At 37.0% G+C, this 27,685-nt stretch overlaps 1 protein-coding gene across 4 annotated transcripts in view; it reads left to right on the top strand.

Moving 5' to 3' along the window:
* plekha7b (pleckstrin homology domain containing, family A member 7b) overlaps window positions 1-27,685 on the top strand; it is a 139,404-nt gene that overhangs the window by 74,264 nt on the left and 37,455 nt on the right. For all 4 annotated transcript variants that reach the window (XM_079810525.1, XM_079810527.1, XM_079810526.1 and 1 more), the window contains 6 exons: window positions 8,275-8,386; window positions 13,424-13,528; window positions 14,007-14,079; window positions 14,359-14,459; window positions 23,302-23,477; window positions 27,114-27,551. In XM_079810525.1, coding sequence (XP_079666651.1) covers window positions 8,275-8,386; window positions 13,424-13,528; window positions 14,007-14,079; window positions 14,359-14,459; window positions 23,302-23,477; window positions 27,114-27,551 — 1,005 coding nt within the window. The remainder of the gene's footprint in view (window positions 1-8,274; window positions 8,387-13,423; window positions 13,529-14,006; window positions 14,080-14,358; window positions 14,460-23,301; window positions 23,478-27,113; window positions 27,552-27,685) is intronic.

Here is a 27,685-nt window from a genome sequence, read left to right as displayed (position 1 = left end):
ATAATTAGGGCTGCTCGATTATGGAAAAAATCATAATCACGATTATTTTGGTCAATATTGAAATCACGATTATGTAACACGATTATTTCACATGACTTTGGGAATGTGTTGTATTTATTAAAAAATACACCTTTCAACAATTCAATTGAAATTGTAACATTTGTTGTACTTTTTGAACTATTAAAATAAATAATATAACATATATTCAAATCAAAGTATAAAAGTATTCATGTAAAAATGATAATCACAAATAAATAAGATCAACAATATGGTTCGGCTAGATATGCTTTTCAGGTACGTCTAACCTTAGTTTTCAGGTACAGAAATGTCTCAAATGTAAAATAACATTGCATATTTGAGTGCATAAATTAAAGATGAATCCTATTAAACTTACAAAAGCTATTCAATCCGGATCGGATATGCGTCGTCTTTATCGACTGTATAAAGTTCACTTAAGGCATATACAGACTATGTCTGCTAGGATACTCATCAAGATGGACATGTTGACATACGTTTTGTGTGAGTTTGTCCGTTCAAGAGCAAGACTTGAAAGAGAACTCAATATTTGCGCGCTGAGAGATGTGTGCGCGCTCTCGGATGAGCGCACAGAGATACATTTCCTCACAGCGCGCGCGGCTTCTCATTCGCGTCTTCTGGCACTAAACCCGGGTGATGACGGTGAAAACGACTGGTCATATTCAAACATATGGCAGCACTCAAATGCATTGAACAAAGTTTACAAAGAGAGAATTATTTGAAAAATATGAGGGGAAAAAGGACGTTTACACGGCACCCCTGCTCTCGTCAGTTTTTGTTTCTTTATTTGATTGTCATAGGTCACTCTGTTTCATTTTCAAGTGGTTAAACAGATTCGTGGTGTTCCCTTGCGTTGCAGTCACTACCATGTAGCAAATCTTGCACGTAGCATGTTTCTGCTCGTCGTCTGATTCTCGAAGCCAAACTGTTCCCAGACAACGGAGTTGGTTTTGCCTTTTTTGCTCACCAAACGCTGCTGTAACTGCCCTCCTTCTGCCATCTTTACTCACGCCGAGTTTTTAAATTCCAGCGGATGATATGCACACGAGACTCCCGATCTGAGAAAGTTTGTGGCTTCGGGAGGGGCGGATGAGCGCATGCGCGTTTCATTCAGAACGCAAGGCAAAATAATCGTTTTTTCTCGATTGTACTATTTTGGTGATCGTTGGGAGGCAAAATCGAAATCGAAATTCGATTAATTGCACAGCCCTAGTTATAATAACAGAATATTATTGTTGTGGATTATGAGAAACTGTGTCATGCATGCATGCATACAAGCAGGCTAGTGAACATAGTGAAAAAACAAACAAAAATAATTAGGGTTGGGTGATGTTTACCAAATTTGCATCAGACGATGTCTACTTTGAAACATTGTGATGGATGTCGGGGGGTTGCATTTTAGCGTTAAAGGGGCTGTATGTAAATTTTTCACTTAACTAAAGCATACCATAATATGCTTGCATATATGTAGCAAACATGCTAAATTAAAAAAAAACAATACTACAGCCAGTTATTCTACTTTGAAATGTGCATTCCGTGTCGGAATATCTGTTTTTGTTTTGGTCTGTGCAATACCGCATGTTGCCAATTTACCCAATAGTATTTCGACACCACGGGTTGCCAGTTGACGGAAAACAGATCCTATTGCAGCCATGGAAGCCAGCAAACAAACTGGGTCAGAGATCGCAGATTCTTCCCGATCTTAAAAGCCTCAGCTTCCATCTAAAAGTCTCTATGAACGAGAACATATTAAAACGCAGATAAATCAACTCATCAACTTACATTGTGGCTTTCATTGTCAATTGCGCTTGCCCCTGTTGCGTGTCCTCAAGATGGCAACCCGTGTGAGCGTCGAGTCTGAGGAGGAGGGGGCAGGGGGAAACAACACGCTCCAATATTTTTAATTTGGACTGCAGTACCCATTTTAACCATTAGGTAGTTAAATCCTGCATACTGCACCTTTTAAGCTCTGTTAATGTGGCGCGTGTCTGGAGAAAGAGAGAACGCGCATGGAGCTGAAAGGGCTTAAGTAAAGTGTGTTCGGCTTTAGATAAAACTACTATCGCGATGGCTGCTCAACATCCTTATGTCTGTCAGCCATTGGTGATGGAAAATGGCATTCTCTATCGGCCCAACCCTAGTACAAATATATAATATATCACATATATATAATACTGATAATATAAGAAATACTAATAAATTAGTTTTTTTATCCACAAACTCAGTGGAATAGATCATAGTCTGCCTGCTACAGCTCTATTATGCTATTACAGCTTTTCCCTAAGTTTCTCCCCTCACATTGGGTCAATTACACCCTTATGTCCCAAGTGTGTTATTTGATGTATGAAGCTGACGATTTAAGAGCAGTACGTTTTTTCCATTTATCTGCTCTCTCGAGGTGTTCTTGATTCAACCCACTCATACATCAGAGTTCACTATATGTGTCCACACTTTCTGTGCGATGTCAGAGATGGTGTGAGTTTCAGATGGTTCTCTAAAGGAGTGTCCCTGAGAGGCAGAGCTGTCAGTAAGAGAGCTTTTTGTTACTGCTCTAAAGGCCTCCGAGAGTGTACTACATTTTATAGACTCCATTATAGCCTATGCTTGAGTACCAGTGGATGTGTTTTTATTTCACCTACTGAAGGCCTTACTAATGATTAGCCAGACTTTTGACTTTCTGGTGCGCTTTGCTATTTATTCTAGCTAAGTGTCATCCAATTAAACAGGAAGAGAAAGTCTGACCAGATGAAATGAAAAGATACCAAGTAAAATCTGTTTTAAAAATAACAGAACATGATTTGTATATTTGTAGTACATCTGAATAGCACTAAAAACCTATACTACAAAATGTTCTATTTGCATTTTATGACTCAACAAAACAGAAGCTCTAATTCATCGTTTTCACGTGAAAAACAAGGCTTTCCTCCATTGCCCACCAGTCATTTTTACGAGGTTTGTAGTTCTAATCTAGTAAGACAGTGATATTAAAAGACCAAACTTACAATACACCTTATTGATTATGCATACTTTGCACGGGCAAGCAAATGAACACAGAATATTAATGTAACACAAGGTTTCTCGTTAAGCGTTTTTTTTCCATCGAAAACCATTATTAAAAAAATGCGTTGTATTCAAATCTGGGCTGATCTGCTCATCTGTGTATATAGTATGCATCATCAAAAAGGTGTAAACTCAATTTGATCTTTTAATATCACTGTTTAGTACATTATGGCACTTTAAGGGTGGGTTGCACTAATAAGGATTCTTTAGCCTGCCGTCGGTTCACAGTCTGCCTCTGCTGCTCAATCAGCCCTTTAATTCTAATGGTCTTTCTACGTAGTTAATCTGTGTTTAAAATTAAGTGGTGCAACAAAACTCGATTTAAAATAAAACCCTGATCAACAAATCCTTGATTAGCGTTAAACTTTGCTTTATTTAATCCTTAATTTAATTCTTAAAAAATAAAATAAAATTAGTTATTGAAATACTGCAGCAGGTGTTGTATATGAATCACAAGTGCCAAAAACTTGCATCTTGTTCACGTATTTTTGCTTTTAAGATGGAAAATTGAAAGGCTTGTGCTGCAGTTCAATGGCTGTTTTGCTCTCCAGGGATTCGCGACAGTCACGTGACTGAAAACTATGAATTATGAATATCTGGTTCTTGCTAAGTGTCTCAAACCTAACTTTTATCTTGCAAAGATTTGTAGATTTTACTGCCACCAGTAGGCATTGCTCAACAACAGATGCAGTATAAGTTGAAAATGAAGCTGAAGCCAGAGCTGGAGCTTACACAGAATAGAAGAAGGTAAAACAAAGCAGTCCGGTACCTTTCAAAACAACTTTGATTCCAGGCAGACTCAAAAAACCCTATGCACCCTTACTCCTGCAAGTTGTGTTGAGTCAGCCAATCAGATTGCACTAGGTTATTCCAGCCAGCGCTTGGCATTTTTTTATTATATTGCAATATACATCAGAAAGGCTATAGCACTATAAGCTGTGCCGTCTGGCTTTGAGAATTTGTTCAAAGTTTATACACTGTCCACTGTAAAAAACAAACAAAAAAACACTGTTTTCACAATAACAAATACATTTTGCATGTTTATGAGAAGAGGCAACTGTGTACCCAATGAATAACTCCCTAGGTACTAGTCCAAAATGACTTGTCATTCTCTTGAAAGAGATTTAGAAATGTGACAGATGTTTGGTTAAATTGTGCAGCTCACTGGTTGCTTTCGCTCTAGGTTATACCTTTCCCTGCAGTCTCTGAATCTGACACTTCTCTCTGACAGTGTTTGGGAGAAGCTTTTTATTTGTTGCCTGCAGCTCTGACAATTTGCTTCACCTTTCTTGTGTCCTCTATCCCCCCCCCTTCTATCCCCCCCGCCCCACACCACCCTCATCTCTCCCCCATTCTGTCCTTCTCTCTACTGACTTGCCCAAAATGTTACATTAGCATTAACTGAATATCACTGCAGCTTTTTATGTAGTTGTCCCTGTTAGGAAAGTAAAATGGACCTAAACATTTCAGGGAGCAGCCTGGCATTAAGACATTAGTATCACAGCGATCACTGCTCTGACATTTCGCAAACATTTGGTTACTAATTTAGGTGACACTTTATTTTACACTGTCCTTGTTACACGTTACATGTACTTACCATAGTAATAACAGTAAATTGTGTATAATTACATGCAACTAACCCTCCTCAACCAAACCATATTCCTACCCTAACCCTGTAGTTAATTAAAATTACTCAGTACTTAAATGCATTATTACACTGTAACAATGATGCCTTAAAATAAAGTGTAACTCTAATTGATTATTAACAGCCTTGCTTTTTAGATGACACACCTGAGTGTTTACACTCTCTTTACTGTAATTCCAGTAAAACCAACTCAGACTGTGTAGTGACCGTGACCTGTGATGTGACTTCTGCAAATGCCCTGCATTCGTCAGCTGCATTCCTCCAATCTTCTCTTCCACTGAGTGCCCACAAACAGATGAGCTAAATATGGGTTTTCTCTTCCAAATCAGGCACTGTTATACTTCATATTAATCCTGTTGTGACTGGGATGAAGGCAATGTTGATGGATGGAGAAGGGAAGTAGCTTGACATGTAGAAGCCCAGAGTGTATAAATTGTGTATGAATGTGTCCCAGTGAAAATACCCACACTTAAGGAAGCTTTTAAGAGGGATGAAGTATCATAATGACCCTGCATTGATGTTTCCACTGACGCTTTACAAATGAATGGATGGATGGAGTAATTTTTTTGATAGATAGGTAGTAATGTAGATAGGTAGGTAGATATGTCAATAGGTAAGTAGATATATGTAGGTAAGTAGGTGGATGGACGAATAGATGGATGGATGATAGAATGATATGTAGATATAGATATGTAGATACAAAGATAAACTGATATGTATGATAGGTAGATGAATAGGTAGATAGATATAGATTATTAGATTGTTAGGTAGATATATATTGGTAGATTGATTGGTAAAGTGACGTGTAGCGAAGTATGGTGTCCCATACTCTGAATTTGTACTCTGCATTTCACCCATCCAAGTGCACACACAAAGCAATGAGTACACACACACACACACACACACACACACACACACACACACACACACACACACACACACACACACACACACACACACACACACACACACACACACACACACACACACACACACACACACACACTGTGAACACACCCCTGGAGCAGTGGGCAGCTTGTTTTTTTTTTTTTGCTGCGGTGCCCGGGGAGCGATTGGGGGTTAGGTGCATTGCTTAAGAGCACCTCAGTTGTGGGTAATGAGAGAACCATTAGGCCACAACTGCCCCAAATAGCATCATGTTCTAAAGTTGGAGTTTAAAATAAATAATACTTAAGTATGGTAGATAGGAAGATATAAATATTAAGATGCAAAGATAAATATATATGTAGATAAATGTATGGAGCCTCCAATTTTAGAACACAACACTTCTCTGCCGCATCGCACTTCTCATTATCCATTATAGCCTATTTGAAGCAGGGCTACCAACTCTCACACACGCAGTGAAAAACATTGCGAAAGAGCACACTGACAATGCGCTGACTGACCAGACAGTCCAGGTCACTTTTGATATGAAACAAAGTCTCAGCTTTCAAATGATGTACGTTTTTTTATTTTTTTTAGGAAGTTTAAACGATAATATAAATTCAGTTATTGGCGGTCTTTAATGTGGCATGTTCAAGTCAAGCGGGAGCACACGTGAACGGTCATATCCTTACTACTAGTTACAGCACCAAATAAACATGAATGAACATCAGAAGGAATGTTTTACTGAAATAAATCTCATGTAATCACTCAATCAATGTTTCAACTGTGGAAAGATGTCAATAAAACCGCTTGAGAACAATGTCACGTAACCTCACATTTACCTCAGAAAAGGCAATCAGTGTCCAAAAACTCTATAGTTAGTGAGAAAAATGTACTCTAGAGAGGAGAATTTTGCCAAAATGTATGCACTGTAAATATACTGTAAAAATGTTTCCTGGACTACACACACATACAAAAACGATGCACAGAAAGATGTGCGCCAGTATTGTGCGCACAGACCATGCGCCAGAATCGAGTTCTCTTTCGTGCTTGAACAAACAATAACAGACACAATTATGCCAAAATGCTTGTTTTGTCGAGTATTCTCATAAGAGCAGAGTTAAATAACATCTTAAATGAACTTAGAGTTGTGAGAAAATGAGATACGCTTGACAGCTTGTCAAATCTGTGACAGCAGCCTAATAAACCAGTTGCTGTGATTGCTGTCATTAATATTAATCAAAGAACAAAGGTAACCGAGAAAATTGTAGCTTTAATAAGGATTCATCTATATTTAATTTATTATTTATGCAGTGCAGACTGTTTTGACAACTGTATATTTCCTACCCCTACCCATTAGACAGGTAGGAAGGTCACAGGTAAATATGACATTTATTATAATGGGTTTATGTGAAGATTGTTTTAAGTTCACTTAATTTAAAAGTAGTAATTTTTTATATGCCTAATAAATGTTGAAATTGATAGCTTTCCATTATACTGTAATGTTGAATGCCATTACAACACATATTTTAAAAATACTGTATTTAAATTGTTTCAACATTCATTTGGAGAGTAACTGTGAAATTAATACAATATAAAAATATTAAAAACTGATGTTTTTAATGACGATTAATTAAAGAAAAAATTGCTGTCGATTGACAGCACAAATAATTATAAAACTATTATTATAAAAATGTCATATGCAATTGTATACAAATCAATTATTAATTTTAACTTTTAATAACAGGGCTCCCTGTATAGTTTGCAACATTAGTTGAGGGATTTTTTTTCCCCCTTGAGGAAAATTAACTAGTACTCTATATCCATGTATAATTATGTCCAAATTAATCGATATTGAATCGCAAGCTTAGAAATGATTATTCCCCCACTGGAATCATTTTCACTTCAAATTAAAATCAAAAGTTGGCAGCCCGGTTTGAAGTAAGTTTAAGTTGTAGGATTTAGGTTTCCTGAATTTTTAGATATTTTGCTTAACAGTTAATCAGATAAGAGAAATAAGAGAGTTCCAGTAGCCTAACATTCATCATGTTTACATTCGTGCTAGCAATACACGCAGTTTGATCCCAGTGTCTTATTACAAGTTACATTTATAGGATTGTATAGCAAATATGGGGTAATGTGAAGTAATCAGCAATCATTCATTCATGTTTTTGATGCCAGGTTAGAGTTATAAATTAATTTTCTGTCATGGTCTGGACCCTCTGAATTAGCGTTTGTCACCCCTGACCACCCCATGTATAAAACTTCTGCCACTGGGTAGATAAAAAAATATGGAGATAAATAGATATGTATAATAGATGGATGGATGGATTTAGCTAATGTCTTGTCATTATTACTATGTTCAGGTCACCTGAGACTTATATTCTCCCTATGCTGATAGGTGATAATGTTTGTATCGTACTCTTTCTGTCTTAATCTGTGAGTATTTTGCCTTCAGAGAATGTGTTTTACAACATTTAACTTGAGTGTTCAAAAGGGAGTGTGCTTCTCAGTCTCTTCCTCTCTTGTATACTTTGTGTCCCCGGGCTCTACTTTACTTTGTTGGTTATTAAATACCAAAATGTATTTATTTCACTCTTAATTTCACAGTGAATTAGTAACCACACCTGTATTTCTGACTCTTGTAGGGCAAATTTACGCATGTCCAAGCCACCACCAGAGCCGAGGCCTCCCAGCATGGTCAGTGAGTCCTCTGTCGCCATCTCCTCTTCCCCCGCGGACACCACCTCAGGATCCAGGGTGAGAAGCCCAGCCTCGTTCAGTGCTGATCTGAGACTGGTTTAATGTGTTCTGTTATGGTTCTGATTCTCAAAAAAAAAATGTTCATGCAGAGCACTTCCCGTGCACGAAAGTGCCAGGGTGACTAATTGTCTAGAGAACCTCACCGTTCCGTGTGTGTGTGTGTGTGTGTGTGTGTGCGCGCGCGTGTGTGCGTGTGTGTGTGTGTGTGTGTGTGTGCGTGCGTGCGTGCGTGTGTGCGTGTGTGCGTGTGTGTCATATTTAATCATATTGAAAACTGATAATGTTTTTATAGGTAATGGGGGAGAGTAAATTGGCCTCATCTATTTTTGCCATATTTCTCCAATTTTGATAAATGACCCAAGCATTAGGTGTAATGGGTTACTGTTTTTTCTAGCACCAGAGAAGCTGGACTTAATCTCCTGTGTGGGTCGCTGGATTGTGCAGAGGTCATGAAGTAATACTGCATAGAACATCTGCAGGGTATTGAGAAATTTACAGAATGCCTCTCGCTATTTCCGCAAATTAAATCTGAGCGTGTGTGGCACAGTCACACACATAAAGTTGAATACATATTATTAAAAAAAATTGTGAAAACTGTTATAATTTTTTGTTTTACATTTAATGTAATAATAATAATAATTTTATAATATTTTTCAATAAATATTTTTTATAACGGCTAGAATTTTGCATACACACACTCCATCTTTGATTCAGGGCTAAATGTCAGGGTGGTCTCTAGGCAGCCCTTGACCCGTTGGTCTCATGTCTACTCGGTAACCGCCTCTGTTTCCTCAGATCTGCTCTGGAAATAGAAACGGTGGGGATGTAGATATTTCTCCCTATTAGAGGGTGATTTTTGACACATTGAAGTGGCCTGGCTTGACACACATTGCCTATGTAACTGTGTTGTAGAGAGTCTGATGCTGGCCTGTCAATGACAGCACTGTGTCAGCATCATATGAGCTTTCACAGACCAATCGATCAATCCCAGAGGCCCTCGTCTCTGCACACACACTTTACTTGGAAAAGAACCAGGCTCTCGGTGGGCATTAGTCATCATCCAGCATTGGTTCTTTTTAACAAAGCATCTTATCACATTGTTGTGTGTTCTAAACAGTTAATGAAATGTCTTTCATTCTATTCTTAAAGGGTTGGTTCTCTCAAAAAATGGAAAAACTGTCATTAATTACTCCCCCTCATGTTTCTGTCCCTCCAGCTACACAAATACCAAAAAGTTCATAAAGAGATCGTAAAAAACGAATCCACATGAATTGAGCGGTTTAGTCCAAATTTTAAGAGACTTGATCGCTTCACATGATGAACTGATCGACCGTACTTGATTGACATGCAAGAATAAAACCTCCATTGGTTTTTGCGGAAGCTAAAATGTGCTGTGTAAATTCAATCTGTTCATTATTTAAAGCGATTGTGTATCTTCAGAATATTTGGACTAAACCTAAAATTAGTTTTATGATCTCTTTATGAAGTTTTTGAAGCGTCAAAGTAGTAGTTGCGTAGTTGTCTACGGAGAGTGCCGAAAGCTCTCAGATTTCATGAAAAATATCTTCATTAGTGTTTCGAAAATGAACAAATCGAAGAGGAATGAGTAGTTAACGGTTGAGTAAAGGGTGTGTAATTAATGACTGACAGAATTTTCATTTTTGGGTTAACTATCCCTTTAAAGCTACACTATGTAAATTATGGCCCTCTAGCAGTTACAAAAATTGCTATTGGGTGGGTGGTGCTTAGCCTCTGTGTGACTGTGCAGATGAATATGGTTCTCTCTCATAACTAAAAAAAGAGAGAGATTATCCTACTGCTCATAAAACATTCACTACTAGCTTTAAGAAATATAACCAGTTTAGATGGAAAGAATCTCAAGCTGACTAAGTTACATAACAACAAAACAATAAAAACGCTACATAGTGTAATGCATAGTATCACATGTGAACTGGATGGAGCCAGGGACCTTTCCATGGGGGACCATAATTCATTATTCATTCATTTATATGTTTATTTGTTTTAACCCAGTTATAGTTTTTTATATTGAAGTTCTCTTATAAAGGTGCACTGTGTAATTTTAGCGACATCTAGTGGTGAGGTTGCGAATTGCAACCGCCCACTGCTCGTCCCTCCCTTACTCCGGTTTCACACTGCACGCGTTAGCAGGGCGTAAGCAGCGCAGGAGCGGAGCGTATGGAGTGCGGGAGCCGCGCGCACCCTTTGTGCTTTCACACTGGCAGCATTTGTCGCGCGCAGCTGAACTGCAGCTTGTATATTGCAAATACAGACGAATATCGTCCATTGTCACCTTTCCCGGTGTTCTCCCCCGTCCCCTGTCTGTGTCGTGCTTTGATTTATGATGGGCAGCATGCTTCCGCCACGTCTAAAATAAATAAATATATATATATATATATATATATATATATATATATATATATATATATATATATATATATATATATATATATATATATATATATATATATATATATATATATATATATATATATGTATATATTATTATTTATTATATATTATTATTATTATTTATTATATATATATATATATATATTATATATATTTATTTTATATATATATATATATATTTTATATTATATTTTATATATATATATTTATTTTATATATATTATTTATATATATATACATATATATATATATTTTATATTATATTTTATATATATTATATTTATATATTATATTTTATTTATATATATATATATATATATATATATATATATATATATAGTTTACATGATAAAAGTAACCTTTAAAATTAAGATAAGCCTCTAGTTTTAATCATTTAAACGGACCTTTCAAGTTTGGGCATAAACTTATAATATTTTTCAATAAATATTTTTTATAACGGCTAGAATTTTGCATACACACACTCCATCTTTGATTCAGGGCTAAATGTCAGGGTGGTCTCTAGGCAGCCCTTGACCCGTTGGTCTCATGTCTACTCGGTAACCGCCTCTGTTTCCTCAGATCTGCTCTGGAAATAGAAACGGTGGGGATGTAGATATTTCTCCCTATTAGAGGGTGATTTTTGACACATTGAAGTGGCCTGGCTTGACACACATTGCCTATGTAACTGTGTTGTAGAGAGTCTGATGCTGGCCTGTCAATGACAGCACTGTGTCAGCATCATATGAGCTTTCACAGACCAATCGATCAATCCCATATCACATGTGAACTGGATGGAGCCAGGGACCTTTCCATGGGGGACCATAATTCATTATTCATTCATTTATATGTTTATTTGTTTTAACCCAGTTATAGTTTTTTATATTGAAGTTCTCTTATAAAGGTGCACTGTGTAATTTTAGCGACATCTAGTGGTGAGGTTGCGAATTGCAACCGCCCACTGCTCGTCCCTCCCTTACTCCGGTTTCACACTGCACGCGTTAGCAGGGCGTAAGCAGCGCAGGAGCGGAGCGTATGGAGTGCGGGAGCCGCGCGCACCCTTTGTGCTTTCACACTGGCAGCATTTGTCGCGCGCAGCTGAACTGCAGCTTGTATATTGCAAATACAGACGAATATCGTCCATTGTCACCTTTCCCGGTGTTCTCCCCCGTCCCCTGTCTGTGTCGTGCTTTGATTTATGATGGGCAGCATGCTTCCGCCACGTCTAAAATAAATAAATATATATATATATATATATATATATATGTATATATTATTATTTATTATATATTATTATTTATTATATATATATATATATATATATATATATATATATTATATATATTTATTTTATATATATATATATATTTTATATTATATTTTATATATATATATTTATTTTATATATATTATTTATATATATATATACATATATATATATATTTTATATTATATTTTATATATATTATATTTATATATTATATTTTATTTATATATATATATATATATATATATATATATATATATATATATATATATATATATATATATATAGTTTACATGATAAAAGTAACCTTTAAAATTAAGATAAGCCTCTAGTTTTAATCATTTAAACGGACCTTTCAAGTTTGGGCATAAACTTCTGGCAGTGTTGTGTTTTGTTTTCGTGTATTTTATCATTTTTTTTCACAGCGCTGGATGTCATATGGTGATCGTGAAACACACGGGGCACTTCACTTCATGATTTCATGGTGAAATTTGTTATTTTCCATGTTAATCAGGTCAGTTTTGATCAAGAACAATCCACTGTGGCTTTAATTCAGCGTGAGCAGCGCGGCAAAAATAGACTCGGCGCCGAAACGATCGCGGCACTGCTGCTTCTGCTCTGCTCCTGCTACGCGCTGCCGCGCCGCCTCTGCGTGCGGTGTGAATGCTCTAATCTGTTAACATGGGCGCCGAAAAAAACACGCGCTGCTTACGCCCTGCTAACGCATGCAGTGTGAAACCGGCGTTACGAAGCACATAAAGAAACTACGGGGGCCGACACAGGACAAAGATGTCGTTGTCTGAGACAGCAGAGAGTAGCTAGCACTCTATAGAGCAGTTTGTCCATTTAGGGCTACTGTAGAAACATGTCAGCGCAAAATGGTGACTTCACTGTAAAGGGACCCACAGTGTAAGATAGAAATGGCTCATTCTAAGGTTCATTATGTAAGGTCTTTATACACCACTGAAAACATAGTTATGTATATTATATTGCATTTCTGTCAAGATCCTCATCAATATTGCACACTGCACCTTTAATAAATGAAAGGCTGATTGTAATTATTCTGTATTCTCCGAAAATTTGGGTTGTCAAATTATGAGTTGAGTGAACTTTATATGGATCAAGATTAATAAATGCCAAAAACCATGTAATATTGTGAACATTTTACAACAACACATTACCCACACTTACAATAAATATAAAATTGTCTTTTAATTTTTTAAGCATTCAAATACCTTTGGTTGCCACTTTACCTTATTAATGCCTGTGTATATATATTCTTTTTATTAAATCAAATGAAACGAGTTGTTTTTCTTCTTTTTTTCTTTTAAATACCTCAGAATTTGAAGCCCAGTGGGAAGGTGCATTGCTTTGGCAAGCGTGACCATTCAATCAAAAGGAACCCCAATGTCCCAGTAGTGGTGAGAGGATGGCTCTACAAACAGGTGCGGCCCTCAAAAGTGTAACCCTGGTGCGAGTGATTTACAGAGTCTGATTTTGATCTGAACTGAATGGTGTTCAGATGTTAGATTACATCTTAATTAGGCTTATGATGAACTAAGACCCCACAGGCAGTAAACTGATTAATTGAGCATGTTATTCAACATAGAGTATTAAATATTAAATAAATATCCAAAATGAACAGAGGGGCCTCCAATTAAACGCTAATAATAACAATATTCATATTTGTTGGTAATGATAAATGATGCACTGACTGATAATATGAAGCTATATACAAAATATTAAAACTATAAATGCATGAAACTATAAATTCATATTATTTGAAGTTGATTATTAATCAAAACATTTTACTGTGCTAAAATTTGCTTCTAAATTTAGTTTTTTTTCTTTCTTTCTTTATTCAGTTTTTATGCGTACATTTCCAAATTTTAGGCTGAATTGTTATTGTTCTTCCACCCTCAGGACAGCTCAGGCATGAGACTGTGGAAGAGGAAGTGGTTTGTGCTGTCTGATTACTGCTTGTTTTATTATAAAGGTGAGTTATAATACTCCTCTTTGGTTAGCTGCAATTATCTAGAATGGTCTCTAATTTTATTGCACCACGAATCATATTTCTTGTAACACATTATGAGGGTACCTATAATTTACTGAAAATACTGTTTAGATTATTTTTTAATTATTTTGGTGGGCAAGGTGGATTATCACTTACTTGCTGTCATCCGTGTCTGTTTAAGAGAGTTGCTAATAAACCAATTACACCGTTGTTCAATCGTAATCTAACACTTTTCAACTAATATCTCTACTTTGCTCTCAGATAGTCGAGAGGAGACTGTTCTGGGCAGCATTCCTCTTCCCAGCTATGTTGTTTCCCCTGTTGGACCCGAGGACCACATCAGCCGCAAGTATGCCTTTAAGGTAAGAGCGTTATAATGATCTGGACTCTAATGCTACTGGGTTCCTGTGTGTAGGCTCACCTTCATTGGCTACACCCTCAGGAAGTCTGTGTCATGTGGCTTATTCTCAGTGGTGGTGTGTGGGCAGCAGTCAATGATGACTGATTAATGTGGCAGTTGTTTGACTCCTCTCTCTGCCCTCTTCTAACCACACAGATCACTAACTACGCTGTCTTGACAACTGTTGTGCCCTCACAATCTCATAACAGAGTCAACTAGATCTCCGCTTGTTTTCAGCTAATAGCATATGTTCTTTTACTGAGTTCCTAAAATATTATTTTCAAGGAGACAAAAAAAATCCTCAGACCAGATAATTTTTGTTGGTTACAAAGGTAGTAATGAAAAAAAAAAAAAACATTCATATTTCTGCTTCTGGAAATTGTTCGAATGAGCCACGTTCTAAGTACGTTCAAAGTATTAAAAAATGTAAAATAACAGGTGTATGCAAACCTGTGACCGCACATAAACTATATTTTATAAGAGTGCATCACATTGTATAAACCATTAAAATGCTTATCAGCCATCAACAGCCTACTGTGAGATTAAATTTATTAACTATATTACTTGTCACAAGAATTTATAATTATTTGTATTTTATAAAAAATTACATAAAAAATGTATATTTGGTTATTACATTTGTTCATTTTAATAATGAAAAAAATATTATTGAATTTAATTATTTATTGAATATTAGTGTAAATATTAGTGTAAATATTCAAAAAATGTTGTGTCTAACAGCATGCTTTAACTGTTGTAAAAAACTGTATCTTGCAGCCTTTCATTAAACTTGTTATAGCCCATCTCTTTTTGACCGGTATTGTTCCCCTCAATATCTGTCAGCACAATGCTGTCACTGCCGAAGCTCCTGATTGTTCACAGGAATTCACACTGGGTTTCCACCCAACTCGTTCAACAAGTTTTCCTCAGCCCTCTTCTCTTCTCATCATTATCTAAACCCTTCTCTGAGTGAGGCCTATTGATGGCAAGCTTCCATTGAGCCTTGCAAACGTCCTCCCACTGTTTACTGCAGTCCAGCGGACAGTGAAATAATGTTTAAGAGTAGAATATCCCAGAAGGCTTGGAACCATTTGTATTACACTTACCGCATTGGAAAATCAATTCTGGCTTAAACCATTGTACCATGGAGGTGGAAAAAAACGTATTCTAAAATTCACTGATGACTAACTAAAACTTTGGGATTTCTGTCAAGCCATTTTTTGTGCAATTTACCTTCGTCTCTTCCTGAAGCAAAGCACCTCTCCTGAAGAAAAATACTCCAGGAATGTTTGATCCCATCACTGCAGCTCATTCATTTCCTCCCCTCAGTCATCCTTCCCTTTGGGTACGCATTGCATCGTTCAAACTCCATTACCCTGCTCGTATTCCCCAGTCTTGGAATTTGTTTGACTATTGTGCCAGCAGGGAGATTAATTATGCATCTACTCTATTTCTAATATCTTCCATCTTATTTGCCCTACAGTCTGTAATGTACCAATGCAAGGTGAGAGGACTTGTTCTCTCATTGGCGCTCTGGGTATTAATTAGCAGGTTGTTAGTTAGGAGATCTCCATCAGTGAAACTAGCCAGCAGCTATTTGAACATCTGGCTGCTTTATTTTCATGTGTATTAGACCCCAAGGTATACTGTTTGTATAATGTTTTTACTCTTACTGGCTTCTCTTAGTCAGCAGTGAAGAATCTTGCATGTTTATTTGCTGTAAGATTTCTTTAGAACTGTCTGTAGTAAGGTAATTGTTTTATTTTTTATTTAAATAAACACCATTAACTGTGGATGGAACAGATGGAACATAACAAATGTCTCTTATGAGCATGAGCAGTTTTTTAGACTGTCAAAAACATAGTTGTGTAATTTTAATAAATAATAAACAATAAAATATATAATGGCCATGGATTAAGAAATTGTTCTCTCGTTTTAGTAAATCATGGCCACGAATTATGAATTTGTCCCCACAACTTATTAATTTCCACGTAATTAACTAATTTGTTACATCGTTTTGATTGAACTAAAACAAGGGGACGGGGACGGGGGCTTATAATTAGATAATTTCAATAATAAATAAATGTAAACAATTCTTACACAGACTCTTTATAGATGGCATAACTGCAATCCAATTGGCCTTATGTATGTATTAATCCATAACAATTAAAAATATAATTTGTTCCCACAATTTACTAATACATCATCACATTTAACTAATTTGTTCCCTCGTTTTAAGCAAATCATGCACACAATATAACAGTTTGCAATTAATGTTAATTTCCCATCCCTGATCTGTGGCCATTTGAGAATATATAAGATGGCATGAAGCCATGAAAGGTAATATTTCATATATTTAATTTTGATATGACATCAATTTGAATGCAAATAAGCATGGAAAAACTCCTGATGCTCAGCTTCAATTGATTAAGTTGATTCAGCAGTTAAATGTTTTGATGTTTATTAATCATCTTCTCCTGTTCTCTGGAGTCTTGTACTTTTGCTGTCCCAGTGGCGTAATTCTGCTTAGCTTTGCCGCCTCTAATGTTAATTGCATTTCAGCTCACCCTGCTTGCCGTATTTGACAATATTTCACAACCAAGGACATTTCAACACATCTTCTAGTTTTTGTTAACATTTTTCACATAGCCCGTGATCCACCTCCCTCTGTTTTTTGCACAACTCACTCTGATTCTCTCATTCCAATTGCCTATTGCTTCCTGTTGTGACCTGGTGCATTATGGGAGCTGAACCGGGTACATCTGGTGGAAGGGGCGTCTCCTGAGTCAGCCTCATGCATGAATAGGTATTTTAATTTCCATTCATTACTATCAGCGGATCTCCACTCCATCACCATCCCGTGAATGGCATTCTCCTAGGCAGATGAAAAATGCACATAGCCTATGTGCATTGATGTGTTTCAGCATGCATGTGGCTCATTCCGCTTTCTCAGGAACAGGCAATGCCAGATCGACAATCCAATCTGATATGTCCGTGTGAATCTTATATTAAAGACGAGGACTGCAGACTGGCATTGCTCTATTCCTCTTCTCACTTCATCACTTGCATCAGTAGTTCCAGTGTTGGTTATCATCCAAACATTTCTCCACTCTCATTGGCTGTTCAGATGCATTTTTAATTGTCATCAGTGCTGTGAACTATAATATGAACTCTGTTGTTAAATTGTTTAGATACAGTACACTACCGTTCAAACGTTTTGGATTGGTATGATTTATTTAAATGTTTGTGAAGTCTCACCAAGGCTGCATTTATTTGATCAAATATATAGTAAAACAATTACTATATATACATATGCAATTTATCATTTTAAATATTACAATTTTTATACATTTTTATATTTTAAAATGTAATTCTTCAGTCATCACATGATCCTTCTGAAGTCATTGTAATATGCTGATTTGGTGCTCAATAAGCATTTCTTATTATTATCAATGTTGATAACAGTTCTACTGCTTAATATTATTATGTAAACAGTGATAAATTTTTCCCAGGATTATTTAAATAAACAGTATTTATTTAAAACAGAACTATCACGTTTGATCAATTTCATGCATCCTTGCTGAATAAAAGTATTAATTTCTTAATAAAAAAACACCCCACTGACCCTAAACTTTTGAACGGAAGTGAATTTATATTCTGCACTATTATTTTCGTGTTTAGCTAATTGTCCATTTCTGAAAAAGGATAGTTTTTCAAGTTGAAATTTTGCATAATTGTATGTACCCAGTGTTTAGAATGTTTAACTTTCTGAGGAATATTCCAGATTATTTACAACTTGATATCAATGGACAGCATTTGTGGCATTTTGTTGAATGGTAACTTCAAATTGCCCCTCAGTTTTTAAAAATGAACATAAACACATTTTTATATTGGACATAACTTAGATACAAACACAATAACTTTTTTTATAGCTGTACTTTTGTAACAGTTGTATATTTAAATGTTTTGGCATTCTCGCCTCCATAAATACAATTGTGTTTTTGGCCGTTTTCACAAACAGAAGGACAATTTTCTTTGTCACACATGTTGTCATTAGATATTATGTTGTAAATAACCCAGAATATTCCTTTAGCCTCTGCAGGGGTTGAGTGATTGAGCAAATTCATCTGATTAACTACTGCATATCCCTCTTAGAGGGATAACCCTGAATGAAAGCCCAGGACTCGATGGGTAATCTGAGGTCATTAAATTCTTAAAGACAGGAATGTGAGAAGAATATATATCAGCAGCCATGTTTTCCTTCAGTAGCTGACACTTGATGTATTAAAACATGCACTGAAATCAATTTTCTCTTGCCCAGGTTGTGTCTCCCATTTCTTATTGTTTGTCATCATGAAAAAGTGATTAATGTTTGCAAGATATGTGCCTTCCTTTTCCCTTGTTTTCATGTTTTGTGCATTCTGCCATCATTCATTTGCGTATATTTGTATGTGTAGATGTGTATGAGACGGTGAGATATTCTGTTAAGTTAGATTAAAAGTTATTATTTTTATGGAATAGCATACAGAAAATATCTCTACTACCTGACTGATCACTGAAGCAAGCGTCACACACTTGTCTCTGTGACAGCCCTAGGGTCTGTAAACCATGAAAAAATGCAGGTCACTATTTTTTAGCTATTCTGTCAATCATTTCAAGTGTTCAGATTTGCTGAGATGTTTTCCAGATGACAACACAAACATCATATAGACTTCTCTGTAAAGGAACTGCAACAAAGTCTGTGTGAGCAGAGTAGGGTAATATGAAGGCGCTTCAGGTGCAGATATCGGATATTGGACGGGCTGTATTAGCCATTAGTTCATGACAGGCGGGATAATAGACTCCTTGAGAGGCTGAAGAGATGTGCCGTGAGCAGAGATGCAGCTGTCGAATTGTGAATTAAGAGACGCCATCGATGTAGCCCAGAGGCTGCTGCATAGACTTTCTACAGAATGAGTCAATGTTACCAGATGTAAAGCTCTGTGTGTGTGTGTGTGTGTGGAAGGAGGGTCTGCTGCCTGGGTCTGAGTGGGCCTGGCAAAAGCGCTGAGCTGGACTCTGTTTAAGCGTTTAGATGAGTGAGCGGTGGCCGTACCCCCATCAGAGAGATTAGACCAACAGTTGCATTTTGGCAGTAGCAAATTTAGCAGGACAGAAGGTGCACGGCGCTAGTTAAGCTGGGGGGGGGGCTGTTAACCCTGGCATTAAACGGACCACCAGAGAGAGATTTAACAGCGTTGTTTATCTGTGTAAGTATTCGTGGGCATCTCTAATATTGTGTGTTTTAATATTAGTGTGGTGTGTTTGGTATATACAGTTGCCCTGAAGCATATTTGAACACTTATGTGTACTTCAATGCAAGAGAATGTCTTCTAAATTATTCATTTGTATATAACACAATAAAGAAGGAGAGGAAAAGAGAGACCCTTGTTTGTAAACCTGGGCTGAAGTAAATTATATAATATTCCAAGAATACATGGAATAAATAGACAATAATTGCATTTATCTCAGTTGATTATGGATGTTTGGTTTGTTGGCTGTGTAGTTCAGATCATCAATGTTGATTTTCTGACATTGCTGTTTTTATTCTATGGAAGCCTGTTTCTACCTCAGAGTAAAACAATAAAACGTTAACAAAAGTTGTGACAAATTGGTGGGTGTGACCAGTATTGGGGGGTAACACATTACAGGTAACTCGAGTTATGTAATCAGGTTACTTTTTTCAAGTAACTAGTAAAGTAACACATTACTTTTAAAATTACATTTTAAAATAATCAACACAAGTTACTTTTTTTTTTTTGTTGACTGACAGCTCTCTTGTCCCCATGTTGAGAAAAATCAGGAGTAATTTCATATAGATGTTGTGTGTAAACATAATGGTTATTTTAGTTCTAATAAAGCATGCATTTACTAATCTCACTTGCACAAAAAAAGAAAAATCAGTGATATACAAAATCAAAATATTAGGCAAAACTCCAATAATTAAATATGTTAAATAAAACAAATATTTTATGCATTAAATGCATTTAATCTCACTTTATTAACCAATGTACAGTACTTGCTGCTGACCTTCGATGATTCAGATAAGCCATAAGCAAAAATGATTTTATTGAAGTAAGTATTAAAATATCTTCTCCAGCATTCTATTCTTCTGTGGTCCAGAATGGCAGCAGAGCTGAAAGGTTTGTTTAAGCTGCACCTGCTACTGTACACGCGTGAATTCGCACATCGTTCCTTATTATTTCTATTTTGGTGTAAAAGGGTTTGTACATTTGCCCAAAAATAGAACTTTTTAGTTATTAAGAAAGAAAAAAAAAAGTAACAAGAAAAAGTAACGCAAAATTGTTTTTAAAAGTAACGCAATTTGTCACTTTTTAAGGGAGTAACGCAATATTGTAGTGCATTATTTATAATATATAAAAGGATATATACACCGATCAGGCATAACATTATGACTACTGAAGTGAATAACACTAATTATCTCTTCATCATGGCACCTGTTAGAGGGCTATATTAGGCAGCAAGTTAACATTTTGTCCTCAAAGTTGATGTGTTAGAAGCAGGAAAAATGGGCATGCATAAGGATTTGAGCGAATTTGACAAGTGACAAATTGTGATGGCTAGACGACTGGGTCAGAGCATCTCCAAAACTACTGCTCTTGTGGGGTTTTTCTGGTCTGCAGTGGTCAGTATCTATCAAAAGCGGGCCAAGGAAGGAACAGTGGTGAACTGGCGACAGGGTCATGGGTCAAGGCTCATTGATGCATGTGGGGAGCGAATGCTGACCCGTGTGGTCCGATCTAACAGACGAGCTACTGTAGCTCAAATTGCTCAAGAAGTTAATGTTGGTTCTGATAGAAAGGTGTCCGAATACACAGTGAATCCCAGTTTGTTGTGTGTGGGGCTACATTTCCGCAGACCAGTCAGGGTGCCCATGCTAACCCCTGTCCACCACCGAAAGCGCCAACAGTGGGCATGAGAGCATCAGAACTGTACCGCGGAGCAATGGAAGAAGGTGACCTGGTTTGATTTTCTTTTACATCACGTGGATGGCTGGGCACGGGCCGTGTGTGTCACTTACCTGGGGAACACATGGCACCAGGATGCACTATGGAAAGAAGGCAAGCCAGCGGAGCCAGTGTGATGCTTTGGGCAATGTTCTGCTGGGAAACCTTGGGTCCTGCCATCCGTGAATGTTACTTTGACACTTACTACCTACCTAAGCATTGTTGGGGAGCATGTACACCCTTTCATGGAAACGGTATTCCCTGGTGGCTGTGGCTTCTTTCAGCAGGATAATGCGCCCTGCCACAAAGCAAAAATGGTTCAGGAATGGTTTGAGGAGCATAACAACGAGTTTGAGCTGTTGACCTTGCCTCCAAATTCCCCAGATCTCAATCCAATCGAGCATCTGTGGGATGTGCTGAACAAACAAGTCCGAGGAGGAGGCCCCACCTTGCAACTTACAGGACTTAAAGGACCTGCTGCTAACATCATGGGGCCAGATACCACAGCACATCTTCAGGGGTCTAGTGGAGTCCATGCCTCGACGGGACAGGGCTGTTTTGGCAGCAAAAGGGGAGGCAACACAATATTAGGAAGGTGGTCATAATGTTATGATCGGTGTATATATATAAGTAACTTTGCCCAAAACTGGTTGTGACAATATTGTAACTTGATTTCTTCCAACTATGTTTTTATTACTCACATTTGTGGCTTTATATTTTTTAATTGTGACTTTGCGATTGTGGAAGTTTTTGCCTTTTCTTTGTCTCACAATTTTGACTTTATTTTTCGGAACTGCTAGTTGTAAGTGCCGTTTTATATATTACAACTGCACAGCACAACTTGTTTTCAACATTGATAGTAAGAAATGTTTCTTGAGGACCAAATCAACATATTAGAATGATTTCTGAAGGATCATGTGACACTGAAGACTGGATAATGGCTGTTGAAAATTCTGAATAGATAAGTTATTTTAAATTGTAATATGACACAATATTATTGTTTTACTGTATTTTTGATCAAATAAATGCAGATTTGGTGAGAAAAAAATTTAACTAATTTAAAAACGTTTAAAAATCTTACTGACTCGAAACATGTGAAATGGTCGTGTACATCTCACAATGCAAATTTCTATCTCGCTAAGTATAAAGCTTGTTTTGCATTTTCTTTTATACATTTTTTTTTTCAATACTCCATTTTCTGATGCATAGTCTGACTGTTGTACAACAAAAGTCTCAAATGCTTGCACAGTACCTGTTACACTAGTGGGGCGGCAGTGGCTCAGTGGTTTTTGTAGGTTGTCTACAAACTGGAAGGTTGGTGGTTCAATCCCCGGTTCCACCTGACCAAGTGTCGAGGTGTCCATGAGCAAGACACCTAACCCCAGCTGCTCCCGAAGAGCTGGATGGCGCCTTGCATGGCAGACACCGCCATGAGTGTGTGAATGGGTGAATGTGAGGCAAATGTAAAGCGCTTTGGATGGCCGTAGGTCTGTTAAAAGCGCTATATAAATGCAGTCCATTTACCATTTTAGTGCAGATCATTTGACAGAATTGCATGGAAATATTTGTAACAATGATAATGCGGTTATCATTGGTTAGTAATCTTCTTACGGGCCATTTCCTCTGCTCAGATCAACAAAATAAACAGAGCAGTTCAGCATGACTTCTGAGCTTGCTACAATGACAGGGGTGCTGTCACAGCAATACTGGGGCCCGCTTGTCCGGGGCCTCACATACACGTGCAACCTCTATACATGGTCACAGCTGATGGTCCACTCTGTATCTCTGTCTCTCCCTCAGGCCTGCCACACGGGAATGCGCTCCTACATTTACAATAAGAATTCTCTGATTGGCTCGCAGGCCGAGCACTGTGGCATGAGGACATACTTCTTCAGCGCTGACACACAAGAGGACATGAATGGCTGGATCCGGGCCATGAACCAGGCCGCACTGATGCAAAGCCATGGCGTGAAGAGGTCAGTCACCTCCTCCTGCTGCAACAACTCTTCTCTCAGGGCTGGTGAATCAGTATCTAAGAAACCTGGGCAACATATTACATTAAAAACAATAGGATAACCCTTACTACTTTTTTTAAAACTCATTTTATTTGCCAGACATAAAACAGAAAAGGAACTACAGGCAGAATATGTATTTTATGTAATTTGGATGCATTTCAAAATCATCCAAAATATATCAAAAGACAAAAATGTGTATATATACAGTATATTATATACAGTAGATTGAAAACACTTAATGTTCCTGGCTGTGGATTCATTGCAGTGCACTTTATTTAAACTTTATTTACTAAAAAAGTGCTTCTAAAATAACCATCTATAAATATACCTGTAACACTTAACAATAAGGTTTCATTAGTTAACAGTAGTTAATGTATTAACTAACATGAACTAACCATGAGTAATACATTTGTTACTGTATTTGTTAATCTTTGTTAACGTTAGTTAATAAAAATACAGCTGTTCATGGTTTGTCATGTTAGTTCAAGGTGCATTAACTAATGTTAACAAGATTAAGTATTAGTAAATGTTGAAATGAACATTAACAAATATAAATGAATGTGTTAAGTGTAGTTCATTATTAGTTCATGTTTACTAAATTTAACTCATGTTAACTAATGAACCTTATTGTAAAGTGTTACCATTATATCTTACATGGCCAGGGCTGCATGGTTGGAGAAAAATGATATTACCCAATAATATCTCTGTTTAATATTTTTAAGTCCTGCAAGCATGGTCCAGTCAAACCCCAATGGATTTTGTCCTAACAATTCCTCAAGTCCTTAAAAAGACCTTACATTATTCTGTCTCAGAAATATGACACAGTAAAAGGTTAAATACATTTTTTGTATTTAAAAATTGAAAGCCGTTTCATGTTTTCTTTAAGAACTAGCTTAATATTTCAGACATGCAAGTCTGAGAAAATGACCCAGTATAGTATCAATTCTTCACTCCACTTGCTCTTGAACTTCCTCTATTTAACCCTCATTATACTGTCACTTAATGTTTATATTCCTAATCCTCTAATATTGTTTTTACGTGGCCTTGTAATGTGAGGATTGATATTTCCTATTATTTCATGCACAACAAAAGTGAAGTTGTTTAACATTTAATCAATCTCATTGAGGCTGTCCAGTGACATCATAACAGCCAACGATCACGGTTAAAGCTTGACTTTGTGCTGTATTCATTTCTTACTCAGGAGGCTGGCAACACAAGTCCAATCAAAGAATGGTTATCTTTCAATGTGTAGTGTGTACCAAATTTTGGTCTAATCTGACCTGCAAATTCACATAGCACAAAGATCAGTCTTAAAGCTGACCTAAAACAGCAACCAAATTTAAACATCACATATTAACATTTTGGCTGAATTGAAAACCCACACAAATTCAAAGGTTGCATGGTTTGCATTATTGTATGGGCTGAAGTAATTTTGTCCTCTCAGTGTGACTGCAGCTTTCCTCTTTGTGCTGACTTGGTTGTGTAGTTGAAATGTCATTTTCTGGATGTTTTTTTTTGTCCCCAAAATGTATTGGATTCTTTTAAGATATGAATTTTAAATCAAAATAAAGCTTGAAGTGTTTTTTAAATTTGGCCGTGTTTAGCATGAGAATCCAACTCTTTAACAGTGTAAATAAGTCAGAATGCATGAAATAGCATTAGACCCCCCCCCCCCCCCCCCCTTTAAGCTCATGTCTGATCCACAGATCAGGGGCACAGCAATAGCAGTGCGGTGTTCTCACTCACCTGCTGCTTTTGTGCTTGTGCAGAGGCACAGTGCCATAGTTGTGTACACTTTGACAGTGCAGCTCTGGGAGGAGTATCACTGCGGCACGCTGCAGGCAGCTGACTGTGGGCCGCCGGCCCAAATACTGCACTCAGACTGGGGAGTGATGCTAGTGTGCTGCCCCCATGCTCTTCATTTACATGAGCGCAGAGAGGCTTTGTCCCTAGGGCTTTCCTTATCGCTGGGCTTTTATAGTGTACAAAAAAAAGAGGAGTAGGTGGTTAATACCCATGAAGGTGGTTTATGATGTTGTTTATGGTTGGTTGGACTAGTGTAGTGGCTGCATTTGTGCGCTTTGTAGGCAAAGGCTTTTACAGATGCATGTGGATTGTTGGCAGTGTTGCTAATCTTGCCATTCTGATGCCAGACCACATGTCTGATCAAGACGAGGGGTGAAATGTCAGTTAGTGCTGCTGTACTTTATTGTACTTCATTGACCTTCTGCTGTAGGCCCTTGGTTTATTTGAGGGAGATTTTGAATGTAAAATAACAGCACCATCTAGGGATATATTCACAATATTGCATGTGAAGACTGTAGCTGTATGAATGTTATTTATAGTGCTGATGCATTTCAGATCTCCTTTTGTTTTGGTTAGTTTCACTTGTAAATGTTTCATGAATATGTTTTAAAAATTGACTCTTAAGATCATTTCTTAATTTTATTCAGATTTATACGGATGACCATTGGGCTATTATAATAAAGCAAACAAGTAACCAAAATTCAGTGCTAGATTTTACATTTTTATTAATCGTTAAATTAATTAATTAATTATGCTATCTGGTCAAAGTAGTCTAAACTTATTCAAAATTATCAGGTTATGTCGCCTCACCTGTTTAAAGGAATAGCTCATACAAAAATGTATATTATCATTATTTACATGTCTTTTGGAACCAAATGTCTGTCTTCCTTTAAACACAAAATATTTAGGGTTGTTGAATGCCCAAGCTGCTCTTTTCCATTGAATGAAAGTCAATGGTGACCACAGTTGTCAAACATATTCAAGGCATATTTTACATTTGTCTTGTTCCTCACAGAGTAATCATACCCAAGACAACTGGTTTCAACATTGATAATAATAAGAAATGTTTCTTGATCACCAAATCGACATATTAGAATGATTTCTGAAGTATCATGTGGCACTAAAAACTGGAGTAATGATGCTAAAAATTCTGTTTTTCCATCACAGGAATAAATTACATTTTGAAATGTTAAAATAAAAAAGTTATTTTAAATCGTAATGCTATTTCCACAATATTACGGTTAAATACAGCCTTGGTGAGCATTACTTGGAGAGCCTTATTTCAAAAACATCATTTTTGGAGCAGTCCCTGGTATCCTCTTTCTTTCTGTATTTTCTTTTGATATTCCTTGAAAGAAAGAATGCCATTATATGTTTAAAACATCATATTGCTATTAGGATTGAAATAGATTTAGTTAACTAGACAGTCAGTTCAAGGTCCAGCACATTGAGTTGTAGATTCAGTAAGAATTCATTTAAAAGTCTAAACTCATTTCTGTCCTCTCGCTTCTGTAAAAAGTGATCAGTTGACTTAACTTAAAAAAAGTGAGGAAACCCATTGCCCTAAAATAAAGTAAATAAACGTTATGCGTAATTGAAAAAAATAAGTTACATAACTTAATTTTTTCCATTACGCATGAAGTTTATTACTTCCTCATTTTTTTAAAGTCGAGTCAACTCGTCACTTTTTACAGTGACATCAGAAAAAAAGTCTATTAAGTTACAAGCCATTTTGAAGGTTAAATATTAACGATATTTTCTACTATTAAATAACTCCCTCTCACTCTACAGAGAGGCCGAAAGAAGCTCTAAACCTGAGCAGCATGCAGTCCCTCAGACCAACCATTTCAGCAGCAGCATCAAAAGCTCCTCCCAGACCGAGGGCCTACAGCAGACAACGCATGTGGAGGTGGCAGAGCTGAGGCCGGAGCGAGACGGGGAGGAGTGCTATGTTTACAGCAAGGAAGTGTTGGAGGATCCTGTTAAAACCATTTCCCTTGGAGAGGTGGAGGGGCTTTCCCAATCAGGTGCACATTCTCTCCCGCCGTCCACGTTGCCCACTCACAGGAACGGGCTGTCCTCCTCAGGCATGCCCCCTGATCAGAACGGGAACGTGGTGTATAAGAGGGGTCTCGTCCCCCGTACAGACACAGAGAAAAAGGTTCAAAGGAAGACTGCACTGGCTCAGGTCGAGCACTGGGTGAAGGTGCAGAAAGGAGACCCCAAAAGGTCAGTTTTGTTTGTGTAGACACCCTTATATGTGCTGTGATAGGGAAAAAAAATGCTAGGAAACCATACAGGGTTATATGTAAAATGCTCATTAAATGATGTAACATTGAGAACACAAGCCATTGTAGGATTCT

This window comes from Gobio gobio (assembly GCF_949357685.1).
Source record: "Gobio gobio genome assembly, chromosome: 2".
Taxonomy (NCBI): domain Eukaryota; kingdom Metazoa; phylum Chordata; class Actinopteri; order Cypriniformes; family Gobionidae; genus Gobio; species Gobio gobio.
The sequence above is the reverse complement of the archived record's forward strand: the minus strand, read 5'-3'. Positions and strand labels throughout refer to the sequence as shown.